Below are 25,498 nucleotides of genomic sequence, written 5' to 3' on the forward strand. Positions count from 1 at the left end.
TTGCCTTCCATTTTTTCCATGTTCCTCCAAATTTCCCATTTTTTCTATGGGAAAACCAGAAAATGTCATCAGATTTTTTTTCATGCTAAACATTTAGAATGAAAGAAATGGATTTTAAGACAAGAGTTTTCTAACTTAGAGGAAGAGAGTTTTTTTTCCCTCAGTGCCCCCTAAGGCTCCCAAATTTTCGAACAGAAAAACTGAAAAGTCATCAGATATTAAAATTGTACACATGTTGTGTGCGAAATGTATAAAGTGATTCACTAATTATATGAGGGGAAATATTTCATAGGAGGTTCTTTGTTTGCTTAGTATTCCCCCCTCCCTGAATTCCCACCAAGGCCTTCTCATTCCTACCAACTGCCCCTTCCTCACCGCAGCCTACTCAACCAGCATATTTTCCAGGATCATAAAAAGAGTGCTGTAAGACAGGAGGAAAGATCCTTAACCTCAGAGCAGAAGTTTATTTTTAAAATAGTTTAATATTTCTGGAATAGAAAACAGATAACAACTAACACATTACACTTCTTTTGTACAGCTATGCCAAGTTTTTAATTTTTTTTTGTTACAACTTTAAAAGGATAACAAGTCAGAGCACTATGCAATTGTCCTATAACAACACTACAGACCTTATTAAACTGCCCCTGCTCTTACTCCTTAGCTCTCCATCAATATATAACCTTCCCTCCCTGCCTCAACATATATGAATTTATAATATGACTCATCCACTGGCATCACTTCAAATTACCCTGAAACTATCAGGGGCCTTCTGAGCTAGTTAAGGAATTTACTGACACATGAATTATCATGCTGACTTCAGAGAACAATTCACCAATATTAACACAAAAAAACCTAAGTTACAGTCTGAATTTGCCTTCTAAGCACAACTGGTTGCCACAATACTATTCATTCGTTCAGTAAAATGTCTCATTGTCTTTTAGAAGCATGACAATGTGACAGGAGAACATATTAAACCTGTGGCCTCTTTTAAAGTTTTAGGCCAAATGCTATCAAATCTTGCTGGTTCTTTCCTTGGGACGAGTACAGCTCATAACACTGAACCAGGGAACTAAACAGTCTTTATGGAAGAAACTGAGGAGAGTGACTACAGCAGTAGACATAATTATTTATTTATAAACTATGTTTCTTGTTCAGATGTGAGGCAGATTACAGAATATAAACCAGTGCAATCAGACTGTTTTTTAAAAACAAACAAACAAACAATGCAACAGGAGTTAAGATCACAGAATTAGAAAACAATGTGATAAACCCTGTGCTAATTCTGTTACAGAATTAATTACAGCCCAAAAGTGAGGCATCAGTAGTTAAGATCACTTCATGCGTAGAAACCCCAAATTATATTCCCTGGGAAAGATTATTGCGCAGTCCCCACTAGGCCAAAGATCAGATAACCCATCTGGGTATAGAGAATTTATGCCATTGCAGGTGATGATGTACTTAACAGGACAAGAGTCTAAGCAGAAATGGCAACATGTGAAGCCTGGTCAATGGTAACACTGAAGAGGTAGACGCCATATATCTTAGCAATTGCAGAATTTGACAAATGTTTGGAACCTCTTAACAGAAAACAGGATGATGGAGCACTCCCCACCCTTGGCTTATATGTGAGTCAATATGTTTGCCCAGATTTTGTGGTAAAATTAGGTGCCTTGGCTTATATGCGGGTCGGTTTATATGCGAGTATATGCTGTACGCACTTCGAGTAGGCACTAAGCAGAACTTTTCCCAATTCATCAAAAATCCCAATCATATACACATTTCCAGTACCTAGTTGGAGTGATCTACCAACTGTCCACAACCAAAAAGCCAATTATCAAGGCACAGGTAGATATCGAATCCTTTTAAACATAAATGGGCTACAACAGAGGCTAATACCCTGGGGGCAATAGCCAATCCCAAGTGAATCACAACATATCAGAAACTCTGGATCAATACTTAAAACATAGAAACTTTCAAGACATAGAATGAATAAAAATATTAAAATACGCATCCTTTAAGTCAATAACAATGAACCAACAATTAGGCTTTAATAATTTTAGAATAGGAATATCAACCATTCTGAAATGTGAAACCTGAAAGTAAACAGTTAAATTTTAAAAATCAAGTATGTGCCTTACACCACCATCTTGTCAACAGTAAACATTCTAGAACCCTTGGATAACTGAGAGTTTGAAAATTCTTCAATTGCCCACTTTTCAAAAGCCCTAGAGCCAATGAAAGCTTGGGTAAAGGAAAAGACCTCCTCTGTACAGAGAAGTACAGAGTGGTAACACCTTTTATTCCAACCTATCATCATCTATAACAATACCAAGGACCCACTGGTTCAAAATAACAGACTGCCAGTTAGCCAGTTCCCAAATTTAATGGGTCCAGCCCCCCCGGTAAGAAACCCATCCTCTAGGTTTGTCAGACAACTTAGAAGAAACTGAAGTTATAGGCGGACTAGTGGACCTCCACTTAGAATGCCCCTGTTTGTTTGGGAAAGAGTTTAGATGGAGGATGCTGATTCCTTGTGTGTTGCTGTATTTGTTCTCCCTCTGGTAGGGATGCCACTGTTGATGTGAAAAAGTAATTGCTTATACTGAGAGGTCCCCTGCTGTGAAATCAGGGATTTCACTGTTTGTTTACTCTTTTTTATAGTGGACAGCATCTTGGATGTCTTGGCTGAGAACTGAGTAGAGCCTTCAAAAGGAAGATATTCAATCTGCAATCTGCATGATGATACCAGAGAGCCTCTAAAGTAGCCATGGCACACAATGCAGTCTGTGGAGTGTCTATCTGTTTTTATTTGTTCTTTGACAACAACAAATAAATGGCCTCAGTTTGTAGGACCTCTGCCTAGGGCCTCTTATCTTCCAGCAGCAGTTCAATAAATGGACCATATGTTCCTAAAGAAATAAATGGTATCCAGCCATTATTGTATAGTAATTTGCAGTTTTGAATACCAAAGCAGGAGAAGAATAGAACTTTCTGCCCAAGTTTTCATCACAATCAGTGGGTGCAGCATGGTAACTCTGTTTTCCCTTAGGATGCATTTCCTCAGTGAGGAGGGTGCATGGAGAAGAATTTAAAGGGTGCCTTTTTGACCCTGCAGAACTGCTTAGCTTGCTTTGTAATGGGCTGTATGGTCACAAGTCACTGCCAAATGTCCTGGGCTAGGCCTTCTAAAATCAGAAACATGATCAGAGCTGGCTTAAGATTTTATCTTTGGGTTTATGCTTCATGTTAGTGATCTCAATTTTCAATGATTGTGGCATCAGGACCATGTATTCTCTATACATTCATAAATTGTCAGTAGGAGAGGAAGATTACTCTCCAACCTGTTTTGTTAGTGCTTGGATCCAATGTCTCTGACTCCTCTGATTCTGAAGCCTGTTCCAATTGCTGGTGAGGCCTAGGTGACTCTGGTCCATAGGACATAGTGGCTGATGGAGTGCAGTGCAGTACTTAAGCTGTCTTGATTCAAAGACATTGTCTTCCCAAGTGTCCATATAACAAGGGAGTTTAAAACGGAAGGTACATTTGCTCCAGTTCCAGTGGTTGGAATGGTTGTTGCAGTGGGATGTCAAACTCAATTTCACCCTCACATATTACCAATTGGTGACCTCAGATTCAGCAATGTTCTAGGCTCCTCTGCCAAGAGTAGGGCCAGTTCTGGGGTACTGACCACAGCCAGCTGCTGGACAGTATGTTGTCGCTTGTCCTTAGTTTTAAGCTTAGATTTCTTTACTGATTGTTTGAAGGAAGCCCTCATGGCATGGGGGGACCTCAAACCCAAGAGCAAAGCAGGTCGAATCCAGCATCAGAGCCTCAGAATGTTTTTCAGGAGTCAATTTTGTAGCAGGCTCAGAAACCTTAAACACTTTCTCCCACAATGCTGCCTTAGGCTTACTAGATTTGTCCCCTCTCACCTTGAGGGTGAATTTTTGGCAGATCTTACATGTAGACAACATAGACAGTGACCGTGTCCATCAGTCTGGACATTCTTGCAGTTGAAAATATCTAACTCCTTCAGTTGCAAAAGAGGAAGAGAGGAGGGGGGTGCTGTGGCATAGGAACACATGGTCTCTGGATGGGAACAAAGGCTTTGGCTATGGCACACAGCATCCCCTAGAGGCTTTAAGCTACAAAACCTTTCTGATGGCGGGCTTGCTCATGTACAGTTACCATGTGGGCCTGCACATAAGATTTATGATAAACACTGTGATTCTACTGTATGCAATACTCCTCCACATGAGAATTTGCTGGTAACAAAATGCAGAAAGGAATCCTCTTCCAATTTGTACTTCCAAATATACAGTACCCCAGATGCAACTGTCAGAAAGCTAATCCATAAACCAAAACTTGCAAGTACAAAAAAAAAATTAATATTGGTTCTAACCACCCGTTCTGCTGCAGAACTACAACTTGAAGGAAATTTCATACATAGAAGCATATATTCTTTAACATCAAGTTAAATAGCATTTTAAAGGAATCACAAGTATGTACAGTGTTTTGTGTCATAACTCTGACTTACAAACCCTTCCATTTATATCAGATAAGGTGATGATATCCATTTATATCAGGACAAGACTACATGCTGTTGGAATTGATGGGTTTTGGGAGGGTGGTACAGACATTTAATAAATAATACTAAAAATAACTGAATGTGGCTCTGCAATCTGCAGAATGAGGGCCAAATGAGGCAAAGAACAATGAGACTCAGTTTATAAGTGGCCCATCTAATATAGCATTTTACTTCCAGAAGTGGCCAAACACCTGGCAAACTTATTTAAATGGCTCTAGAAACTGACAACCAGGTGTGAAGGCAACAGTTCTGCTCCATTATTGTTATTCAGAAGTCTATTTCATCTGAGTATGAAGATTCTACTTGTTTCTATTCCATGACTCTGTCTACTCACTTTTCAAGGGATTTAACCAATGCATTCCATGAGCTAGTTACACAGTGAAATACTTTCTTCTGATTGCACTGAACTTACAGTTGATCAGCTTCAGAATTTAAAAACAGAAACATCGGGGATTTTCTATGTTCATAATTAATTTATGACACAGCACTTAATTCTAAAAGGAAAGACGTTTTTATAAGCTTTGCTGCTGCTGCTTCTTTGTTTTGTTAGTTTAACCATTCTAGCCTTATTAATGCTACCCATCAATTTGTATGGGACATGTCAAGGCAATATCTTGTATTATCTTCAAAAAAGAGATTAATTAATACTGATTAGTTTAATGTTTTTCACATTCATTCTTCAAGGAGCTCTCATGTTAATGCTACCTGGCTCCACTGATGTTAAATCTGTTAGTTCTAAAACTTGATCTTCTCTTACCTGTAGGCAATGTTCTTCAGCCATATTCCCACATGTTCAAATTCTTCTAGTGACAAAGTGGTATAAGTTTGTAACTAAATAGTCTTAATATGGCCTGGGTGTATATGACCTCCCTACAGGTTCTTGTTTAGAAAGTTATTATTGAACTGTTAACTGTTATAATATTGTTACTCAATTTTGGATCCTACTGTTATGGTTTTTGTTATTATGATTGCAATGTACTGTATATAATCGCATATAAGCCGACCTGCATATAAGCCGAGGCACCTAATTTCACCACAAAATGCTGGAAAAACGTATTGACTCGCATATAAGCCGTGGGTGGTGTTTGGATAGTGGCTTTCCCCCCTTCCCTTCCCTTCTCTTTTGGGCACGATCTTTTTTTCCCCTTTTCTTCCCACCCTCCTCCTCCTCCCTCTTTTCCTTCCTCCTCCCTCTTTCCCTCTGACCCCTCTTGCCTTTTTACATCCAATCCTGTGCTCCTTCTGTTCCCTCCACTTTTCATTCCTTTCCTCCTTCTGCTCACTGCTCTCCCTCTGAGACAGAGGCTTCAGAGCTTCCTGCTACATGTGCTAGCCTCGTGCTAGCCTCATTAAGGCAGTGAGGGTGGAGGCGGAGACTGCTCTTCCCTCCCCTCCCACTGTCCCTCCCAGGCTTGCTGCTTTGTTCCTGCTTCTGTTCTTCAGGCAAGTATACTTGTCTCCCACCCCCACCCTCCTTTCTGGCAGCTTTTTAAAAATACTTGCATATAAGCCGAGAAGGACTTTTTCAGCTTAAAAAAAGGGCTGAAAAACTCGGCTTATATGCGAGTTCATATGGTATATCCCTGTTTTATGTTAACTGCTCGGCTTATATGCGAGTTCATACGGTATATCCCTGTTTTATGTTAACTGCTCTGAGCCTTATGGGAGAGCAGTACAGAAATACAATCCAGCCAACCATCCACCCACACACCAAATTTGTGGTCATGCAGCTTCCTTGCCTATTGTTCTTCAAAATGGTACTTCCTTGAAAGTACTGAGAAGACTACCAAACAAATCAATTAATTCAAGACTAATCAAGTTTCATGTGCAAAGGGAGCTTTTGGTTTTTTACATTAAAAGCACCATCATATGGGTAAGCTTCAAAAACTGTTTGTTTTCCTAATTGTTTATTTTATTTATATACCATCTTCCTCTAGCAGCTCAGGAATGTGAAACTATAAAACAGATACAACATAGGGTCGGTAACTGCAACAATGTAGGGTATCTCACAAATGCTTCCTGGTAGATGGCCACCCTAATTCCCCCTCAGAAGTATTAGCCAGTTGCCTGGAAGCAGTGATGAGGTTGCTCAAGCAGTCATCTGAAGCTCAACTCTTCAAAGACAGAGGTCCCGTGGATGGGCAGGAAGGGTCCAAACAAGGAAGCATGCCTACCCAACCTGGATACATTGCAGCTATCACTCCGCCAGGATCCTGGGTGTGATCTTCAATGCCTCCCTTTCAATTGAGGCTCAGGTCACAAGGGTAGCATGGCTGGCATTCTATCACCTTCACAAAGCCAAACTACTAGCACCCTACTTGGCCCTGGAACATCTAGCCACAGTGATCCACACAATGGTCACCTCTAGAATGGACTTCTGTAACTCACTCTATGCAGGCCAGACCTTAACCTTGATCCAGAAACTACAGCTGGTTTAGAACGCAGCAACCAGGATCCTCAAATCTACACCATGGAGGTCACACATTTAGCCCATTCTCCAACAATTGCGCTGGTTACAGGTCAAACTCTGGATCAGACTTAAGGTTCTGGTAATAACCTTTAAGGCCATACATAGTCTGGGTACAGTGTACCTGAGGGACTGTCTCTCCGCCTACACCTCTCAAAGAGCTTTACACTCCCACCACCTCCACCTCCCTGGCCCCAAGGAAGCTCGCTTGATCTCAACCAGGGCCAGAGCTTTTACTCTGTACTAGTCCCCACCGGGTGGAATGAGTTCCCAGAGGAGATCCGGGCCTGCAAAAGGAAGCTCTTCTGTCAGGCATTGGGTGAGGTCGACCAGATCCAACATCTTCCATTGGACCCCTGAGCCTCCCTCACATGAAAACACCTTTAACCAACCAATCATGGCTCCATCAGTATGTTGCGGTTTTGAATTTATTGTTTCACTGTTCATTATTGTTTTATTGTTATTTATGGCCAATGACTTTTTCTATACTGTTCCTGTTCTTTCTGTTTCATGTGATCCGCCCTGATCCTCAAGGGAGGGCGGTATATAAATGTAATTAATTAATTAACAATAATAACAATGATAATAGCAATAAGAATACCCTCATTGAGAACTGATAACTTCAAAGTAAAAAATTATATTGGTCTCACTCAAGTCTCTTGCATAAGTCCCAAAATTCCTTTGGATCCTGGTCTATTCAGAACTTTGCAGAAGTACAAGCTGAGGCATATTGGGCAGGACAATGTTGTCTGAATGTCAAGAGTCTTTAATACTCATAGTCTGTATTAATATATTACTACTTACATCTATATAATCCACAATCCCTTGTAAATTGCAACAAGCATGAAGCATACACAAACTGTGAGCAGATTAGTAACTGTCAAAATAATCAGATTTTAAATTTTCAGAAGAGCCAAGACAGATTTGCTGCTTAAGAATTAAAGTGAGCAATTTTCTACATTTTCTAAGAATTTTGGATCTACATGTAACTCTTAAAATAGATTTTATTCCATTCTTACTGTACAATTAATATAGTTTCACAAAGGATATATCTCTAGTGCAACATTTTTCAATCTTATATAGCATTGAATTGCACTTAATCCAGAACCAATACTTGTTTTTGTTTTGGTAAATATGATTTAAAGTGTTTGGCTGCCTACACTTATTTTCACACTTGAAAAAATTTAGCTGTACTTTTGGTGGGGGCGGGCAGAAGGACATATCTTTAGAACATGGTTTTAAAAATATACCAGTGTCCCTACCTGTTTCTCACTCAGAGCTGTGATTTTGGCTTGAAGTTCATGAAGCTGCTTCTTTAAATCAGCATTCTGATTAGAAAGAAATATAAGTGCCATTAACACAGACCACAAAAAGGTTTTAAGCAAACAAAACATACTATAAATAAACAATCCTCCAGTTGCACAGTCCCTCAGACTACTTAATCAGTTCTACAGTGAAATATATGTGCACTGCCCCACACTCAATTTAGTGGCTCTTTTCAGTGCTATTTTTGTGGATGGTAGAAAAGACTTTCAAAGTGGCTTATAATTGCCTACCCTTCCTCTCCTCACAACAGACACCCTGTGAGGAAAGTGAGGCTGAGAGATATCTGCAAGAACAGTGTTGGGCCCAATGCTGCATGGGGAGAAGTGGGTAATCAAACACCATTCTGCAAATTAGAGGCCACTGCTACACCAGTCTTAACCACAACACCACAATCTTAACCATTTGGGTAACCAGCTTTCTAGAGAAGACACGCTATGGTCATTCACTAAAAAGACTGAACAAACAGACTTCTCAAGTGTTTTATATAAGCAGGTTTTTTTAAACAGATAGATTGCTACCTCCAACGGGTAATGTCTCTCCCACTAAATATTAATGAATACATGTTACAGACGTATCTCATGTCTTCCAGGAACCTCAGCATGTGTGTCTCCCCATATGAAGTGAAGGTGGGGGTGGGAGTATGTACTTCAAATGTCTAGCACACAAAGTTTTTAATACACAATTGTAGAAGAATTGGTTCTTATATGCTGCTTTTCTCTACCAGAAGGAGCCTCAAAGTGGCTTACAATTGCCTTCCCTCTCCCCACAACAGACACCCTGTGAGGTAGGTGAGGCTGAGAGAGCCCTGATATTACTGCTCGGTCAGAACAGCTTTGGTGTTCCAGTTTGGTGTTCCAGTTCCAGAGCCAGTTTGGTGTAGTGGTTAGGAGTGCAGACTTCTAATCTGGCATGCCAGGTTCGATTCTACACTCTCCCACGTGCAGCCAGCTGGGTGACCTTGGGCTTGCCATGGCACTGATAAAACTGTTCTGACCGAGCATTAATATCAGGGCTCTCTCAGCCTCACCCACCTCACAGGATGTCTGTTGTGGGGAGAGGAATGGGAAGGTGACTGTAAGCCGCTTTGAGCCTCCTTCGGGTAGGGAAAAGTGGCATATAAGAACCAACTCTTCTTCTTCTTCTTCTTCTTCTTCTTCATCAGTGCTGTGGCGAGCCCAAGGTCACCTAGCTGGCTGCATGTGAGAAAGCAGGGAATCAAACCCGGCTCACCAGACTAGAAGTCTGTGCTCCTAACCACTACACCAAGCTGGCTCCTAACCACTATACCAAGCTGTACATATCTTGGAAAAGTGAATACATCAATCAGTACACATTAATCAGCATCATCATATAAAGCATAAAACTGGACCTTACGTCTCTTTTTTAGGATTTTGTTTATATTTCTGAAAGCTACAATTGTTAGAGTGCTCTACACAACTGTTATACCTAACAGTCACTGTGCTTTCTCTCAAACTTAGGAAATATCAATGGCTTGCAACTTTTACTTAATATGTCAACAATTGCCCTAATGTACTATGCATCTAACTTATTTTGACAATCCTGGTGTTACCTTTGCAGTAATGTATTATTTTGACATTTAACAAAGACCTAATCAATACAGTGCCACATGTGGCCCCCATCTACAGATAGCTGAATCCATAGATCATGGCTACATGGAGGCTAAAGAAATTTTTCTGCAAACTTGATGTATTCCCAGGTTTGGAGAGAAATCTGAAAATAAAAAAAGTGCACAAGTGGTTTAAATTGCCCCCAAATTAAATAGTGTTCTCTGTGCAAGGACAGAGAATACACACCGTCAGTGGTGTTGGCACCAGAGAGCTACACTGGGTCCAGCAGTGGTAGCAGCTGTGCAGGGCTCTGCACAAGGTCAGGTGGCAGTGACTACAGAGCCCAGGAGATGTGCTGAGCATGCCACCACCACCTTGCTGGAAATGTTGACATTGCTGCAGCTCAGGAGATATGCTGGGTGTGCTGCCAATGCTGCAGCTTGCTGCCAGGAGCCATATAGGCAGCAGAAGCACAGACCTGCAAATCATGCTAGGTGCAAGTCTGGCAAGAAAATGTGTGGCGGGCAAATGGAATTCCCTACACAAGTACTGCAGGACTATACTTGTTACAGTATATTGTACAAGACACACAATTCTTGAAAAGCATGTGAGAACGTACAACAGGTACGTATTATCTATCTACATTTCCAGGATGATTCTTTAGCTACCGCTAATAGGTAACCCTGTTTACAGAATCATCTATGAAAAAGTTAAAAGATAATCTATTTGGAATGTAATCATGGTTTTTCAGTAGTTTTCATATGAATACAAGATGAAAGTTGATGAATGTTATGTCAGAAAGAACCAGTCAGCTCACTTACAATGCTATTGCCATACAATGAATTTTCCACATTTTTCTACTTCATTATGAAAAATGCTCATATGAAATGCATCACAGAAGAATTCTTTCTATTATGAACAAACAGGTTTACCTGTGGATCCTGTTTCATTTGGGCAACCAGTTTCTAGAGAGGAAAAGGAAATACAGACATTAATATTTTGAATAGCTTACTAAAGGTTAATTTGTACAACGGCGCTTAACTATTGTTGGATTTTAAATCAAAGTTTATGATGTTCAGAAATAACTACAAAATCCAATGCATTGCTCTTCTTAAAAGTTGAGAGCCTCCAACATTTTAAGACTTGTGAGCACTTCTGGAATTCTGACAGGGTGGCAGGCACAACAACAAAATGGCTGCTGCAGGATATGGAACCAACCACAGAATTTCAGGGAGCAATATTAGGCACAACTCTCACAGTCATTCTTCAGGGCAAAAGCCCTATTAAACAGGATACCTTTTAACCACAGGCCCCATGCTGGAAACCCCAACCTACATCATCCTTAAATGCAATACTAATAGAAATGGGAATGAACAATGCTAAAATGATTCTTTAAACAACTCTAGAGAAAGGAACTTAAGGTGTCTGGTTACCCCCTAGAGTAGTCTCATATAATTGCTGTCATGACAAACTTTGCCCATCAGAAAAAGTAACACAGGCAACCATCTCAGATGAAAAAGCCACTGTTTTGTATAATCAACATCTGAAACATTTGAAAACTATAGAATTCCCTTCAGTAGTGCATGATTCACAATAAGAAACTTTGTGAATCATCCACTGATGGAAGTGACAAAGACACACCCCTAATCCAAGAGGAAACAAATTTAAAAATATCCCCTGTATTCTCTTTAACATATTATAAGGAAGACACTATGTTGTCGTTCTTGGCAAAGAAAAACAGAAAGGCATCAGGAGCTGCCTGATGACCATTAGAAGCCCAAAAATACATGATGAAAAGCAAAGTCAGAATGTGTTTCCCTTTCTCCTCACTGTAGTATATGTGGTATTTCTTTTTCTTTTCCATCTATTCTTTTAAAGTAAAAATGTATTTTAAAAGAAAGAAACTGATGAACACATAGTTGCTGATGAGCTTGTAGGACAATTGACTGAATGTAGTAAGATCTTGCAAAAAGTTATCTTACCACTCTTGAGACTTTTCAGTTTGTGAGGGCCAAGATAAGGAAACTCCATGACCTTGGTGACAGTGTCCAATGGAGTGATGATGTTCATAGACATATAGAAACAGAGACATGGCACCCATTGTGAGGTTTGTGGAACAAGTGTGTATACACTTAGGGGCTTTTTGCACGCCTTCAAAATCGCACAATGGTTGCCAATTGAAAACGCTATTGATTTGCCATAACGCACGATGTCGTTGACAATCTGCAACACTCCTGAAACCGATCTGCAAAAAGCGCTTCGTTGTAGCGCTTTCAGGGAAATCCCAAAAAGTGGATTCACCCTCCGGAAAGCGCTACACTCTTGCAACCAATCTGCAACACTAGCGAAAAAGACCTGTGCGTTAACATTGTTGCGGTTTCTTCAAAGTCCCTCCTCCTGAGCCTGTCCTCCAAACTTCCGGCGAAGCGATCGCCATTTTTTTTTCTCCGAGCGAGCGGGGATAAACGCACCAGCGAGCCTCTTTCTGTTTAGAGGCTTCCCTGGCTTCAGTCCTTCCCCTTTAGTCACTAAGCACAAACCACAGAAAAGCCCGTTTGCTGATGTATTTTCCCATTAATTTTTACACATTCATTCAGCCGAAAATCGGGCCCGTGAGGGGGGGGGGGTTTCACTCGGAGGCAGCGTGGCAACGATCAAACGATCAAACGACAGCTCAAACACATTAGACAGCTGGATGGGTCTCTCCGTTGCAACGAATCTACACAGATTCGTTACAATGGGTCTGTTTTTTTAAAAAAAAAACCTTTCTTAAAGGGAAAGGGGCTGTTTGGGAGCATGCTAACGGCTGCCCATTGGCTGCTTGACGGCCAGGGGCGGGACGAGCTTCGCAATAGTGCTTCCTTTCTAGCGATTTCTGCCGAGACCGGAAGCCTGTGGGAAACGCTACAAAACGCAACTGGATTCCACTACAAAGGCAGGTATGCATAACGACGAATTCCACTATTTTAAATGGCAATTTTTCATTCAGTGACCAATTTGCTACAAAGATCCCGGTGCGTAAAGCCCCTTAGAGTGCAGGTTTCCTGACAATGAACTGAAGGAATGGTGAGTTTTTGAGATGGCATCCTTTCTACTACATTTAGTTTGAATTTTGGGCTGAAAGGGACAGCAATTATCTTTTCTAGATATTTTGCTTGTTCCCCTCCCCCCTTTCTGAGTGTAACAAGGTTAATGACAGCCCTGGAGTTCCTAGTTGAGAAAAGCTCGTAATTTCTCTCTCTCTCTCTCTCTCTCTCAAATAGGAATAGGCTGCCTAAGGAGGTGGTGAGCTCCCCCTCACTGGCAGTCTTCAAGCAAAGGTTGGATACACACTTTTCTTGGATGCTTTAGGATGGTTAGGGCTGATCCTGCGTTGAGCAGGGGGTTGGACTAGATGGCCTGTATGGCCCCTTCCAACTCTATCATTCTATGATTCAACAGTTTATGATCTCTCAGAAATAATCAAGAAAGGAAACAAAGGCTCCAGTCAAGGCAAAAGACAAAAAATGACACTTAAAGATGACTCGTAAATATAACAATGCTAGGAAGCTCCTATCTTCAGCAAGAAAGGAATGGAGGAGGGAGCCCCATGGCAGTTTGGGCTGGGGTGGGAATCATAATCACTCTCAAGTGAGAAGGGCAGCCCCTCAGATCAGTCTAGTCATAGCTGCACTGAACATGCACGAATGTGGGCCTGCTCAGAAAACAGAAGACAGAATATGAACTAGAACTTGCATACTCTACAAGCAACAAAAACAGTAATGACTGTATTTGCTGGCGTATAAGACCACTTTTCCCCCCTGAAAAACATGCCTCCAAGTGGGGGGTCGTCCTATACGCTGGGTGCCCTTCAGTTGGGATAGACATAGCTGCCCATAGTGGCCTCCCGATGCCCGCCCACCTCATTCTACATACCATCCAGTATCGCGCAGTATCCAGCGTGCTTGATATGGCAAGAAGTGTATGATCAGCGAGGTATCTCCTGGAATGAATTTCTATTTGCATTATAAGGCATTTTGTACTATGCCTTATAAGAATTTAGTGACCTTACCAACACTTTGGGAGGGAATCAGTTCTATACTATACTATTTGATATACAAAATGTATCACTGGAAGAGTATGAATTCCTCACTTGGCTTTTCCCCCACCACCATGACACGCATGCACAAATGCACATATGTAAGTGTGCACTTGTATACACACAACCTATCTAAAATCTGGACTAGAAGACTGGCTTCCACATGGTGACGACTTTCAATGAGCTCTCTAAGAAGAAACACTGCAAGCAACACCAAAGTATCCACATAGCAGTGTAGAACAGAAACTGGACACCTCAGGGTAGCATATGAACAGTGACGCTAAAGGTTCTTACTACTGAAGGATCTTAGTTTCTGACTACCAGTACTGATGTTTGCAGGACTGCAGCCTCTGCATTTTCAGGAAATGCTGATAAGACATGGTCATCAAAAAAGAGACTGAAAATGCAGAGCACAGTTCATTCGAGCCTGCTTAAGCAGCCATCAGGGGATGTCATGCCTGTCTGTGGACAGGATCTTTCCTAAGCAAATCTGAGGCGATTTAAAAATGGTGGACTGCACTCTAGACACTGAAGAATCCTAGAGAAACAAATGACTTATATAGTTAACTGTGAACAAGAGAAAAATACTAGCTACAGTGAAGTGAACTCAGAAACATTCCAATTTGTTGGATTAAAAGAAAACGAGGAAAAGGTACAATTCTTGCCCTCAGAGTATATGCAGTCCAGATCTATGTTTCTGAGAAGGTTTGATGTTCTAAGCGCTCGCTTTGAAAGTTTCCAAATAATTGCTCTGCACAGGCAGGGACTGCTGTTCTTTTTTGTGATGTACAACGAACAAGAAGCAGTAAAATCCTGCTCCGCTTTACACACTAAGAGCAAAACTTCCAAGTGGAAGCAGCCATGCATTAAAACCCTTGAACTCAAAATGAGAGACTTGCTTTTCAGAGCAAAAGAGGGGAGAGGGATGGTTGTGTATTTCACACATATTTAGCATTGAAATACTTCTTTTTGATCCCAAAATGTCTAACAAAAGTTGCTTTTGATGTAATTGGCAAAATTACAAACTTTATTTCATAGGTTATCAGCCTTTAAAATACAATGTTGATAACTAAGTTTAACAAGCTCTAGCAAAAAATGAATGCATTTTTCTGTATATCTAGGGAGCTTCTTTTATAACCCTAAGATGAGCAAGCTTTCCTTTTCCTTGCTAGAAAATAATGGGCAGAGTAGCAGAGGGTTCAAAATGAGAAAACCACGTGCATTTGTACTCTTGATTTCTATCATTTTTAACATAATTTTAAATCCACATATATCACTTGAATGATTCTAACAAAGGGTGGTTGATATCTTGCCCCTTCTCTATCTGCAGTCCTTCAAACCCTGGAAGTCGCACTCTAGAGGTTCAAGATCTTTCTAGAATGGTATAACTTAGGAGATTTATGAGTAGAATTTCCATTTGCACAAAATGAGGTTTACAAAACACCATTACATCACTTCAGCAAGAATAAGCCAAATGTCTATTGCTGTTGCCATACAATCAGCATATTCAAGTTTGCATCTAGGGTTCTAGTCACTGAATTAGAGCTGTGAGGATGGATATGCTGTAAAAGAATTCTTATGAACTATATCCTTATAGATAGGTGTTTTTAAATTGTTTCACTCATACATATTGTTAATAGTATCTCTGCATTATGACCATCCTGTGCAGTAGCACAGTATAGGTAAAACCAGAATATTTCATACCACAGATAACTTTGTATTTGTTGTTGTTATGTGCGAAGTCGTGTCCGACCCATCACGACCCCATGGACAATGATCCTCCAGGCCTTCCTGTACTTTGTATACTTAAAGACAATGCAAATTACCTTTCATACAGCCCAGATATGGTTGGGTTCTGCTAACCTAACTGAAACTTAGTGAAATAAAGACAGTTTGTATAGAATAGTGAAAGATCCGTTAAACTTAGGATAGTTATCAAACAAAACTTCCCAAAGAAGCAATAATTTATCATGAAGAACTATTATCCATATTTATTTTTGACTTGCTTTTACTTTTTGTTAAGAATTCCATGCAGTAGTTCTCCTCAATCTGCATGTGAATCAGCCATCATTGAGCTGGTTGCTGATAAGTATAGACTCATCACCTTCTTGTACGGTACCAAATCTTGCTAAATCTATACAATATAGAGTTTCCAAGAATTTGAATTTGGAGACGTGAAAGTTATCGTCATCAACTAAATCTATGCCTTCATGAATCTGTCTCCCTCATAAAGTCATTTATGCTCATGGCCTGTGTAAACTAGCAGTTTCCCCATGTGTGCTGAATAATAAACCTTTTACTCTACCTGTGCATTAAGGAGATCTCACAGTAAATTATTTAGAGCTCCATTGAAATTTGACCTACTCAGATGATGTTGTCAGGACTGGAATATTAGTTTAATATTAGTTAAAATATTTGACTCCAAGTACAAGCTGAAGTTCTTTTTCATATTCCCAAGTATCAATTTTAAAAGAAAGAATTTTATGCAATAAGTAAATCATGCCTGCCACCTATTGTCTGGAGTTAGTCATATATTCTTGCAAAATAATTTTAGTTACGCTGAATATGCAAATCAACTAACCGACTGATTCATATTGTACTTTCTGCATGGTCACCAGTGCCAAAGCCAAGACACAAAATTCAGAACAAAATTCATACTGGAAAATTCATCCAAGACAGAAAATTCGGAACAAAAATAGACAACCATTGGATTAAACAGCATTAAGAATGACTGAGCAGTCATGTGTCCAAAAATTTGATTTTCCACCCCACTCTTAAAGAGAAAACGTTTATTACTGTGGCAGAATCAGATCCCATGAATTTTGAAATTAAAAGAATGGCTTCAGGGTTTTTAAATATTTTTTAAAGAATATTGACACATTTAGGAATGATAGTGTGCAAGGTATAGTGTCTGGGTGGTGGGTTGACATGGACAGAGTGGTTGACAAGAGGCACCTGGCTACACTTGGATGAGTTCAAATCTCCAGGGTTGGAGGGTGTGCACTCGGAGAATGCTCAAATAACTTTGTCCATCATCTTCAGGTTGTCTTGGAGGATGGGAGATGTGCCAAAAGACTGGAGGAGCACAAATGTTACCCTAAAAGGGAGGAGAGATAACCCAGGAAACTAAAGGCCAGAAAGTCTGACCTCTGTTGAAGGGAAGAAAATGGAGTAGATATTAATGAGGCTATCTGCTAACATATGAAGGACAACTTGGTGATCTGGGGAAGTCAGCACAGATCTGTCTGCAACAGGTCTTGCCAGACCAACGTGGGCTGATTCTGCACTTATTTCTTTTTCTGCTGTCAATCCTGCTGAATTCAGATCTATTTGAACCCGAATCTTTGTGCTTTGTCTCCCCCAACTTGAAACAGAAACACTTCTGCACTTCAGCACGAAGCTGCTTGCCTCTTTCCTTTCCTAAGGAGCAAGCAAGCAAGAGGGCGGGTGAGCTGAGCCAGCCGCAGCCTCTCACAGAATGAGGCAAATCTCTACTGAGAGAAGTCTGGGCTTTTGGAGCACAGTCACCTTAAACCTTAAAAAAATAAATCTTGGGAGAAAAATCTTGCAGCTAGGAAGTCTTAGAACTGCCGCCCAGCCAATCAGGGACAGACTGATTCTCTACCTCAGCGGGGAGGACATTGTTCTATCAAAACACAGATCTACACTTTAATACTGGAAGCCCTCAAAGCGGCTTGATCAATTATACTGAGTTTTCTCTGCTTCTGGATATCATGGGGGAAAGGTAGGGTCACTGCAGCTCAATCAGATTGGTTGCAGATGGAGATTTTAAATCACCGAAAATCAAAATGGAAATTGCATTCAGTGTAGACTGCAGGGATTTAATCGATCTAGGATTGGAATAAAAGCTCCAAGCAGATTCAGGCCTGGTTTTCTTCTTTGACTGAGTGATGGGTTTACTAGACTAGGGAAACTCAGTTGATGTTGTTTACCTGGATTTCAGTAAGGCATTTGACAAGGTTCCCCATGATGTTCTGATGAGTAAACTGGATGACTGCAGACTGGATTTTCAAATGGTTAGCAAACGGGTTAAAAAACCGCACCCAAAGAGTAGTTGTCAATGATTTCATCAAAGTGTTTTATCAGTTTAGTGGGAGGTGAAGCAGTGGGGTGCCACAGAGCTCAGTACTGGGTTTCGTACTTTTCAGCATTTTCATCAATGATCTGGATGAGGAGGTGGAGGGACTACTAATTAAGTTTGCAGGGAGGAGTAATGAACACTCCAGAAGATAGAGTTCAACGAGATCTGAACAGGCTGGAAAAGTGGACAAATGAGAACAAGATTCAATTCAATAAGGAGAAGTGCAGACTTCTACATCTGGGTCACAAAAATGAGAAGCAAGCATACTGGATGGGAGATACACTTCTCGGTAGCAATGTGTGTGAATGTGATCTTGGGGTACTTGAGGACTGTAAGCTAAATATGAGCAGACAGTGTGATGTGGTAGCAAAGAAGGCAAAGAAGTCTTGGGCAGTATCAACCAAGGCATCACATGGAAATCACAAGATGTCATAGTTCCACTGTATACCAAATTGGTCAGACCACACCTGGAGTACTATGTGCAGTTCTGGAGGCCTCACTTCAAAAAGGATATGGACAAAAATAAGAGGGTGTAGAAGAGAGTGACAAGGATGATCCGGGCCCTGAGGATCAAGCCATATGGAGAACAGCTAAGGGATTTAGGAAAGTTCAGCCCGGAGAAGAGGAGGTTGAGAAGGGAGATGATTGCTCTCTTTAAGTATTTGAAAGGATGTCACTTGGAGGGCAGGAAACTATTCCTGTTGGCAACATAGGTCCCACAGTAATAAGTTTAAACTACATGTAGAATGGTACTGGTTAAATATCAGGAGGGAAAATTTTTCAGTCAAAGTAGTTCAGTAGTAGAATAAGCTGCCTAAGGAGATGGTGAGCTCCCCCTCACTGGCAGTCTTTAAGCATTTATCCTGGATACTTTATGCTGATCCTGCGTTGAGCAGGGGGTTGGACTAGGTGGCCTGTATGGCCCCTTCCAACTCTATGATTCTATTATTCAAACCTTTACCGCTTCAGTCACAGTAGACCACCTGCTAATGTACCCTTTTAAGGTAAGAGTGCAAGCCTCCTACGTTGATGGTTATAGTGGATTTTGTGGTCTACTTATTTTCATTCCTGATATTATATGTACAAGCTGTACAAATACATAACAGCTATAACATGGCGAATAGAACAAATGCTCCACCTGTCACTCCTTTGCCTCATATTCACCTTGAGGCGCCACATACTCATGGATACAATATCTTAATGGGGTTAGTAGGCTGGAGCAGAATGGTGAAGCCAGAAACTCCCACTTCATGTCTGCTCCATAAGTTCTCCTTGAAGACAAATACTTGCACTACACTCCCCTAAGAAGGAACACACAGTTGAGAATTCCACTTACCTGGTGAACTTGAATTTCCACTTTTAGAGCCTCCTGTAGAGTCTGCAACTCCATTCTCTAAGTTCTCCACTTTCTTGAGCTTTCGAAGTTATTAAATCCCCACCACCTTAGATGCTTACTTCAGAGGAACGGAAAAGGTCTCTTCTTCACACTATTGAAGAACAATATATTTTATGGTTACTATGAGAGAAAACTTGAAAATCCAATTTATAAACAACTTTTCAGTAATAGTACAATATTCAGTTTCATAAGCACAAGATCTTTGCCTTTTACCTTGCTTTTTAGTACCAACAGTTTACTAAAATGTCATTTGGGAGTCCTACTGAGTTAAACTGAGCTTGCTTCTTAGTAAGTGTGAATAATAGAAACTACAACGTAATAGCATAAAGTATATATGCACCGAGTAAGGATTACACAAAGTAATTGATGCTAATCAATTTTTTTACTTATTTCTGTACTACTTTTCCTCACTCCTCAGACTAGTTCAAAATAAAACAAGTAAAATAAAGGTGATGAGAAACATAATAGATTTTAACATTAACAAAATTAAAACACCATTAGAACCAGTCAGACCAACCCTAAATAATGCAGCTGTCAACACTGAACGAAAAAAAAGGCACTCCTTACTTCAACTGGCTGCCCATTCCATGAGAATGGGTAGTCCACATAAAACAATCTTGCATTTGCAGCCACAAATCTCAACTGCTTTCAGGTGAGGAAAGGCAGCATGCTTTGCTGTGAGGATCATAAGATTTATCAGGGCTCATATGGGGGAAGCAAAACTCATTTCTATTTTCTGAAAATAGAATTACTTTTAAAAAGAGGCTGACAAGATCACTTCTTCTGTTAAACTGAAGTGGGAAACATGCTAAAATAAACATGGGCTCCCACCTAGTGTTTCTGCAGGGAGAATGTAGGGCCATTTTCACCAATTTCTCCCCTTGTTGTTGTAGATCTTTGAGCCCCCCCCCCCCATTCCTGTTCCTGGGGTCCCCTGCCACACAGAAACAGTATTTCTGGGGGCACTGTGGGCTGCAGTGGGAGGGCCAGGCAAAAGAGGTACATTCTAATGATATAAATCCTTTCACCAGTGATAGATTCTGGAAGGGTCCAAGTCAACTTTTTATTTCAATAAACATCTAATGTTAAAATGTACCAATAAATACTGAATCTCTTTAATTTTATTAAGTTTTCAAACATGTCTTAGGTTTCAAGTATCTCTTCTATTTGATGAATCGAGATATCATTTCGCACAAATTTCCACTTCTTGTTTTATGGATACCCATTTGACAAAATATACTTTCTGATGATTAATACACTTCCCTACAATTTGCCAATAAAAAAAAAAACTTACCAGTTTCTGAACACAAGTATTGTCTTCAGCCCTATATCCACCCTGCAAAAAAGAAATATGGAAGAATCAATATACTTAATATGGGTTTGAAACAGAAAGAAGCATTCTTAAGACAATCAAACATATTATTAAAAATATGCAGCAGTAAAAACAAGTAAATAAGCAAGTAAATAAAGAAGGGATCACTATTACAGTTTGTACTAAACAAGAATAGAGTTCAAAATTTCTTTCCTGAATGGCACAAACAATTCCATGAGACAAGTTAGGCAGAGAGAGCCATTCACTCTGCAGGGTTCCAAACCTGTTTTTTTATGGTCAAAGCCATCATTCTACCTACTACCCTACTACCCATCATTCCACCTACTACCCTACTAGGCCCAACTAAATCTTGCTTTTCGAACTTATTCAAGCTACAAGTAATCTGTTTTGGATATATTATTCGGATTAAAGGTATAAAGGTGTGGAATACAAATGAAACTTGTATTCTGTTGTAGCAGTGAGCTGTGAGCTAATATATGAACTGATTAAATATATTCTACTGCAGGGGTAGTCAACCTGTGGTCCTCCAGATGTTCATGGACTACAATTCCCATGAGCCTCTACCAGCATTTGCTGGCAGGGGCTCATGGGAATTATAGTCCATGAACATCTGGAGGACCACAGGTTGACTACCCCTGCTCTACTGCATAGCTGAGGCCAAAACGTTGAGTACTCAGCCTTAGGTGTTGGCCTCATCTATGGGTGAGTTCAGAAATCAGCAATTTTTTGATTTAGCACTATTTTAATGAGCTCTAGAGATTTCCACTTCAGTGCAAACCCCTGGATTGGATCCCATAGAAGATTATCATGTGCATAACAGTTTTTGTCTAAGAGAAAGGACAAAAATTAGTTTCTGATATCTCCTTTACTACGTTAGAACAATTGTATCCCCACTATCTCTTCTACATGTGGAAAATACTTGTAGGTATTTCTTCTGATACCATTCCAAAACCAAATTAAATTAAATCATGTGAACTGTTTATTGTACATTCTATTGTTTCTCATGTCCATTGTTGTAGTAGTCTATATGTTGCTAGTACCACTGCACTACCATGTACACAGGCAGAACTGCATTAAGTAAATTTTCTTTTCCACTCACATGTTGCTGGGTCCAACCACAAATTCAAATTAGTTTATCCTCCCCCTTCTCCCCCTCAAGCAAATCAACTGCAAACTATGGCTTATGATCCTGGTTTGAAAGGGAAAAGCAAAGCATACTTGGGCAGTTTGGAATGTTTTTTTTAAAGCCATCAACCAACTGAGCACGTGAGGGGAAGAGGGAACACATGCATAGAGAATCCATTCACACTGTGCTAACATATTATTTGGTGTTATGTCTGAACTCTCCCTGAGTACCAATTAACAATTGTGACAATTTTTAAGACTCCTACACCTAAAGTTCATGAGAAGCCTACAAAAACATTAAGATGCTGGGCTATTATTATATGAACAATTATTCTAATAATTCATGCAGTTTATGTTTACTCTTCAGGAAGAAAAGAAGCTGCTGAAGCTTTGTTTTCCCCATAACTTAACCCTAAGGAAGGCTGATCGAAACTCAAAGAAACAAGCCTTTTTTATTTCATTCACATGCTATCACAGGCAGACAAAGTGTTTACAATGTAGCCTTGCTATTATTCCTCTCTACAAGATATGGAAGTTTGCCATTGTTAGGCTGAGAGAAAAAACACTACCTCACCCAAAGCTAGAGGGTTTCATAAAGGAACAAAGGCCTGGTGGTTACCTTACATCTAAAACCAATGCCAGCCTTTACCAGTTCACACATTCAGCTGAGGTTTATTTAGACATTCCATATAAAATACACATTATTTCAGGAAGAAAATATTGAGGACATCACTATAAATTTTGGTTCTGAAACTTTTTTTAAAGGCAGCTGCTAACATGTTTAATGTTGAAGTCTCTTATTTTCTTACTCTGGAACCTTTGAAGAAGTGTATACATATAGAATCAGTAAGTTTTCACTCAAATTCCAGAAGAGCAAACATAATAAGTTCTCTCACCTACTCCACTGTCACATGTGCAATGGGCAAGATTATGGCTATGTTCCCGGATGCAATCTGGGCCCAAGCACGAGGCAAAAGTTTAGAGTGGGGTGTCATGTCAGTAGACATTATTGTTGAGATGAGGTAGTTATGAAAACACATAGCTGGCCCCGACCTGGTGAAATGAGCTCCCAGAAGAGCTGAGGGCCCTGAGAGAGCAATCACATTTCTGCAGGGCCTGCAAGATGAAGTTCTTACATTGTAGAAAATCTTGGGTTCCTTCTCAGAATGATCTGGAACATCAAGGGCCAGTTGTGGGAGCCCTTTCTGAGGCTTGGAGGTGGTGGTAGGGGGCTAGTCTGGACTAATAAACTGGGAGGGGGCTTGTAGCTGGGGGTTTCGCTGCCAAAGGGTTGTATTGTTGTTTATCCATTGCTTTATGGGTGGGTTTACTGTAAACCAGTGGTCCCCAGCCTTTTTATCACCGGGGACCGGTCAATGCTTGACAATTTTACTGAGGCCCGGGGGGGTAGTCTTTTGCCGAGGGACACCGCTGCTGCCACCTGACCCCCTGCTCCACTTGCTTTCCCACTGGCACCCCTGACTTCCTGCCACCCACTGCTAGCAGCAGCTGCGCAGTGCCATGCCGAGGGGGAGCCGCAGCCATGGTGGCCGCCGGAGAGCACCAAAGGTGAGCCGGTGGCAGAATAGCAGGGCAGTCCCCGAGGCAGCAGCTGGAGAGAAGGACGAGGTGGAGCCGCGGCCCGGTATCGACTGATCTACGGACTGGGACCAGTCCCCAGACCGGGGGTTGGGGACAAACCATTACAAGCTGGCCTGGTCCAAGACTGGTGGTCAAGAAATCAAATTAATACTTAATATATATGTAACATGTAAGCAAACAAACTGCCCCTTTCCAGAGAAAAATGAAGAACTAGAAAATGTTGTACCTTGGCAAGCTCTTCCTGTGTATCATAAGCAAATACTACAGCTTAACTCCAATTCTGGCTCTTATATAACAATTATTATTTAATTTACAAATGTAAATACCTAGTTATTAATCTGTAAACATTTTATTCTTTATAATCAAAGGTCACCATAATCTGTAATGTATAATAAAATATGTAAGAACTTTAATTCATCCAGCTGTAAAGGTTGTAACTAAAACCCACCATAGCACTTGCATCACATCACTGCTATGTCAACTGCACTGATTGCCAATTTGTGGGCCCAGTTTAAAGCACTATATTAACTTGCAAAGTCCTAAATCGCTTAGGACCAGGTTACTTGATGAACTGCCTCTGCTTTCTGCCTATACAAACCTTTGTGCCTGCATGGAGACAGAGTGACAACTAATTGACAACTAATTCCCTGCCACAGAAAGCTCGTCATGTATCTTGGCCACTTGGCCTTTCAGAAGACCAAGACTGTCTTATTTCATAGGGCCTTTGTTTTACTCCATTAATAATCAGTAATATTGTAACCTGTTGGACTAGCTTTCTACTGAGGCTGGTTTTAAAGAGTGGTAGCTGCTTTTCATGTTATTGATGGATTTTTTAATATTTAAGATTATAAGATTATGACATATGGTCATGAGCATTATCATGTTCCTGGGCAGTGGACTCAACAACTTAATTATCTGTTTACTACCATTTCAATTTGTCTATGCTGAAACTATTGCCCGTCAACTTTATTGGTTACTCCTGGGAGACAGAAAAAGCTTTCATCATCTCCTTTCTCCACAGCCCCTTTCTCCCAGTCATCTGGTTTTCTAGAAACACAAAGCTACTAATTCTTCAGACTTTCCTCAAAGGGAAGGTGTGCCAACCCTTTAGTTATGATGGTTGCTTTGCTGTACACCTTTTTGAGATATGGTGATCTAAACTGCACACAGTATTTCATCATTATACAAATGCAATATATTCTTGGCATATTTTCAGTCCTCTTATAATCCTAATAATCCTCATAATGGACTTTGCCCTTTTCACCACAGCTACACACTAGGCATGTGTGATTTGGTGTGGATAGTCTGAAAAGTATCTTAATGAATGTTGGTTCAGACACTTTTTGCACTAATTTGATCCGAATCGACCTTACCTGTTATTAAACTGCCTACATCATCTTTAGTCAAACCAATGAATCATGACTCAAGTGCATTTTGACCATGTGGAGATAGTGCAGTTTTAAGGGATCAACATTTTCCTTTTCTGTTGTTTGGGCGGGGGGGGGGGGGAGGCTGAGGTAGAGGCACCAAATTTGCAGCACAGCTATAGCTGCAGGAGTATCTCCTCAAAAGAACCCTCGAGTTTCAAAAATACTGGACCAGGGGGTCCAATTCTATGGGCACCCAATGAGGGTGCCCCTTCCAACTATCATTGTTTCCAATAGCGAGGGGGGATTCTCTGTTCTTGTCCCATCACTGGAAACCATGGAGGTAGGATGGGAGCACCTTAGTTGGGTGCCTATAGAATTGGACCCTCTGGTCCAATCTTTTTGAAGCCTGGAGGCTGTTTTGAGGAGAGGCTTCTGTAGCTACGCTGAACATTTTATGCCTATATGTCAACCCCCTGCCCCCTCCAGACATGGAATGGACAGAAAGGGAAATTTCAGCTCCATTATACTCTCAATTATAGTCAA

General features: G+C 40.6%; 1 protein-coding gene across 6 annotated transcripts in view; it reads right to left on the bottom strand.

Moving 5' to 3' along the window:
- PHF21A (PHD finger protein 21A) overlaps nucleotides 1–25,498 on the bottom strand; it is a 224,453-nt gene that overhangs the window by 137,453 nt on the left and 61,502 nt on the right. For all 6 annotated transcript variants that reach the window (XM_077322306.1, XM_077322311.1, XM_077322310.1 and 3 more), the window contains 4 exons: nucleotides 20,820–20,861; nucleotides 19,466–19,616; nucleotides 10,882–10,914; nucleotides 8,318–8,383 (listed from right to left, as the gene is read on the bottom strand). In XM_077322306.1, the coding sequence (XP_077178421.1) occupies nucleotides 8,318–8,383; nucleotides 10,882–10,914; nucleotides 19,466–19,519 (153 nt within the window). In that variant the 5' untranslated portion in view covers nucleotides 19,520–19,616; nucleotides 20,820–20,861. The remainder of the gene's footprint in view (nucleotides 1–8,317; nucleotides 8,384–10,881; nucleotides 10,915–19,465; nucleotides 19,617–20,819; nucleotides 20,862–25,498) is intronic.

This window comes from Paroedura picta, chromosome 2, assembly GCF_049243985.1.
Source record: "Paroedura picta isolate Pp20150507F chromosome 2, Ppicta_v3.0, whole genome shotgun sequence".
NCBI classification, from domain to species: Eukaryota; Metazoa; Chordata; class Lepidosauria; order Squamata; family Gekkonidae; genus Paroedura; species Paroedura picta.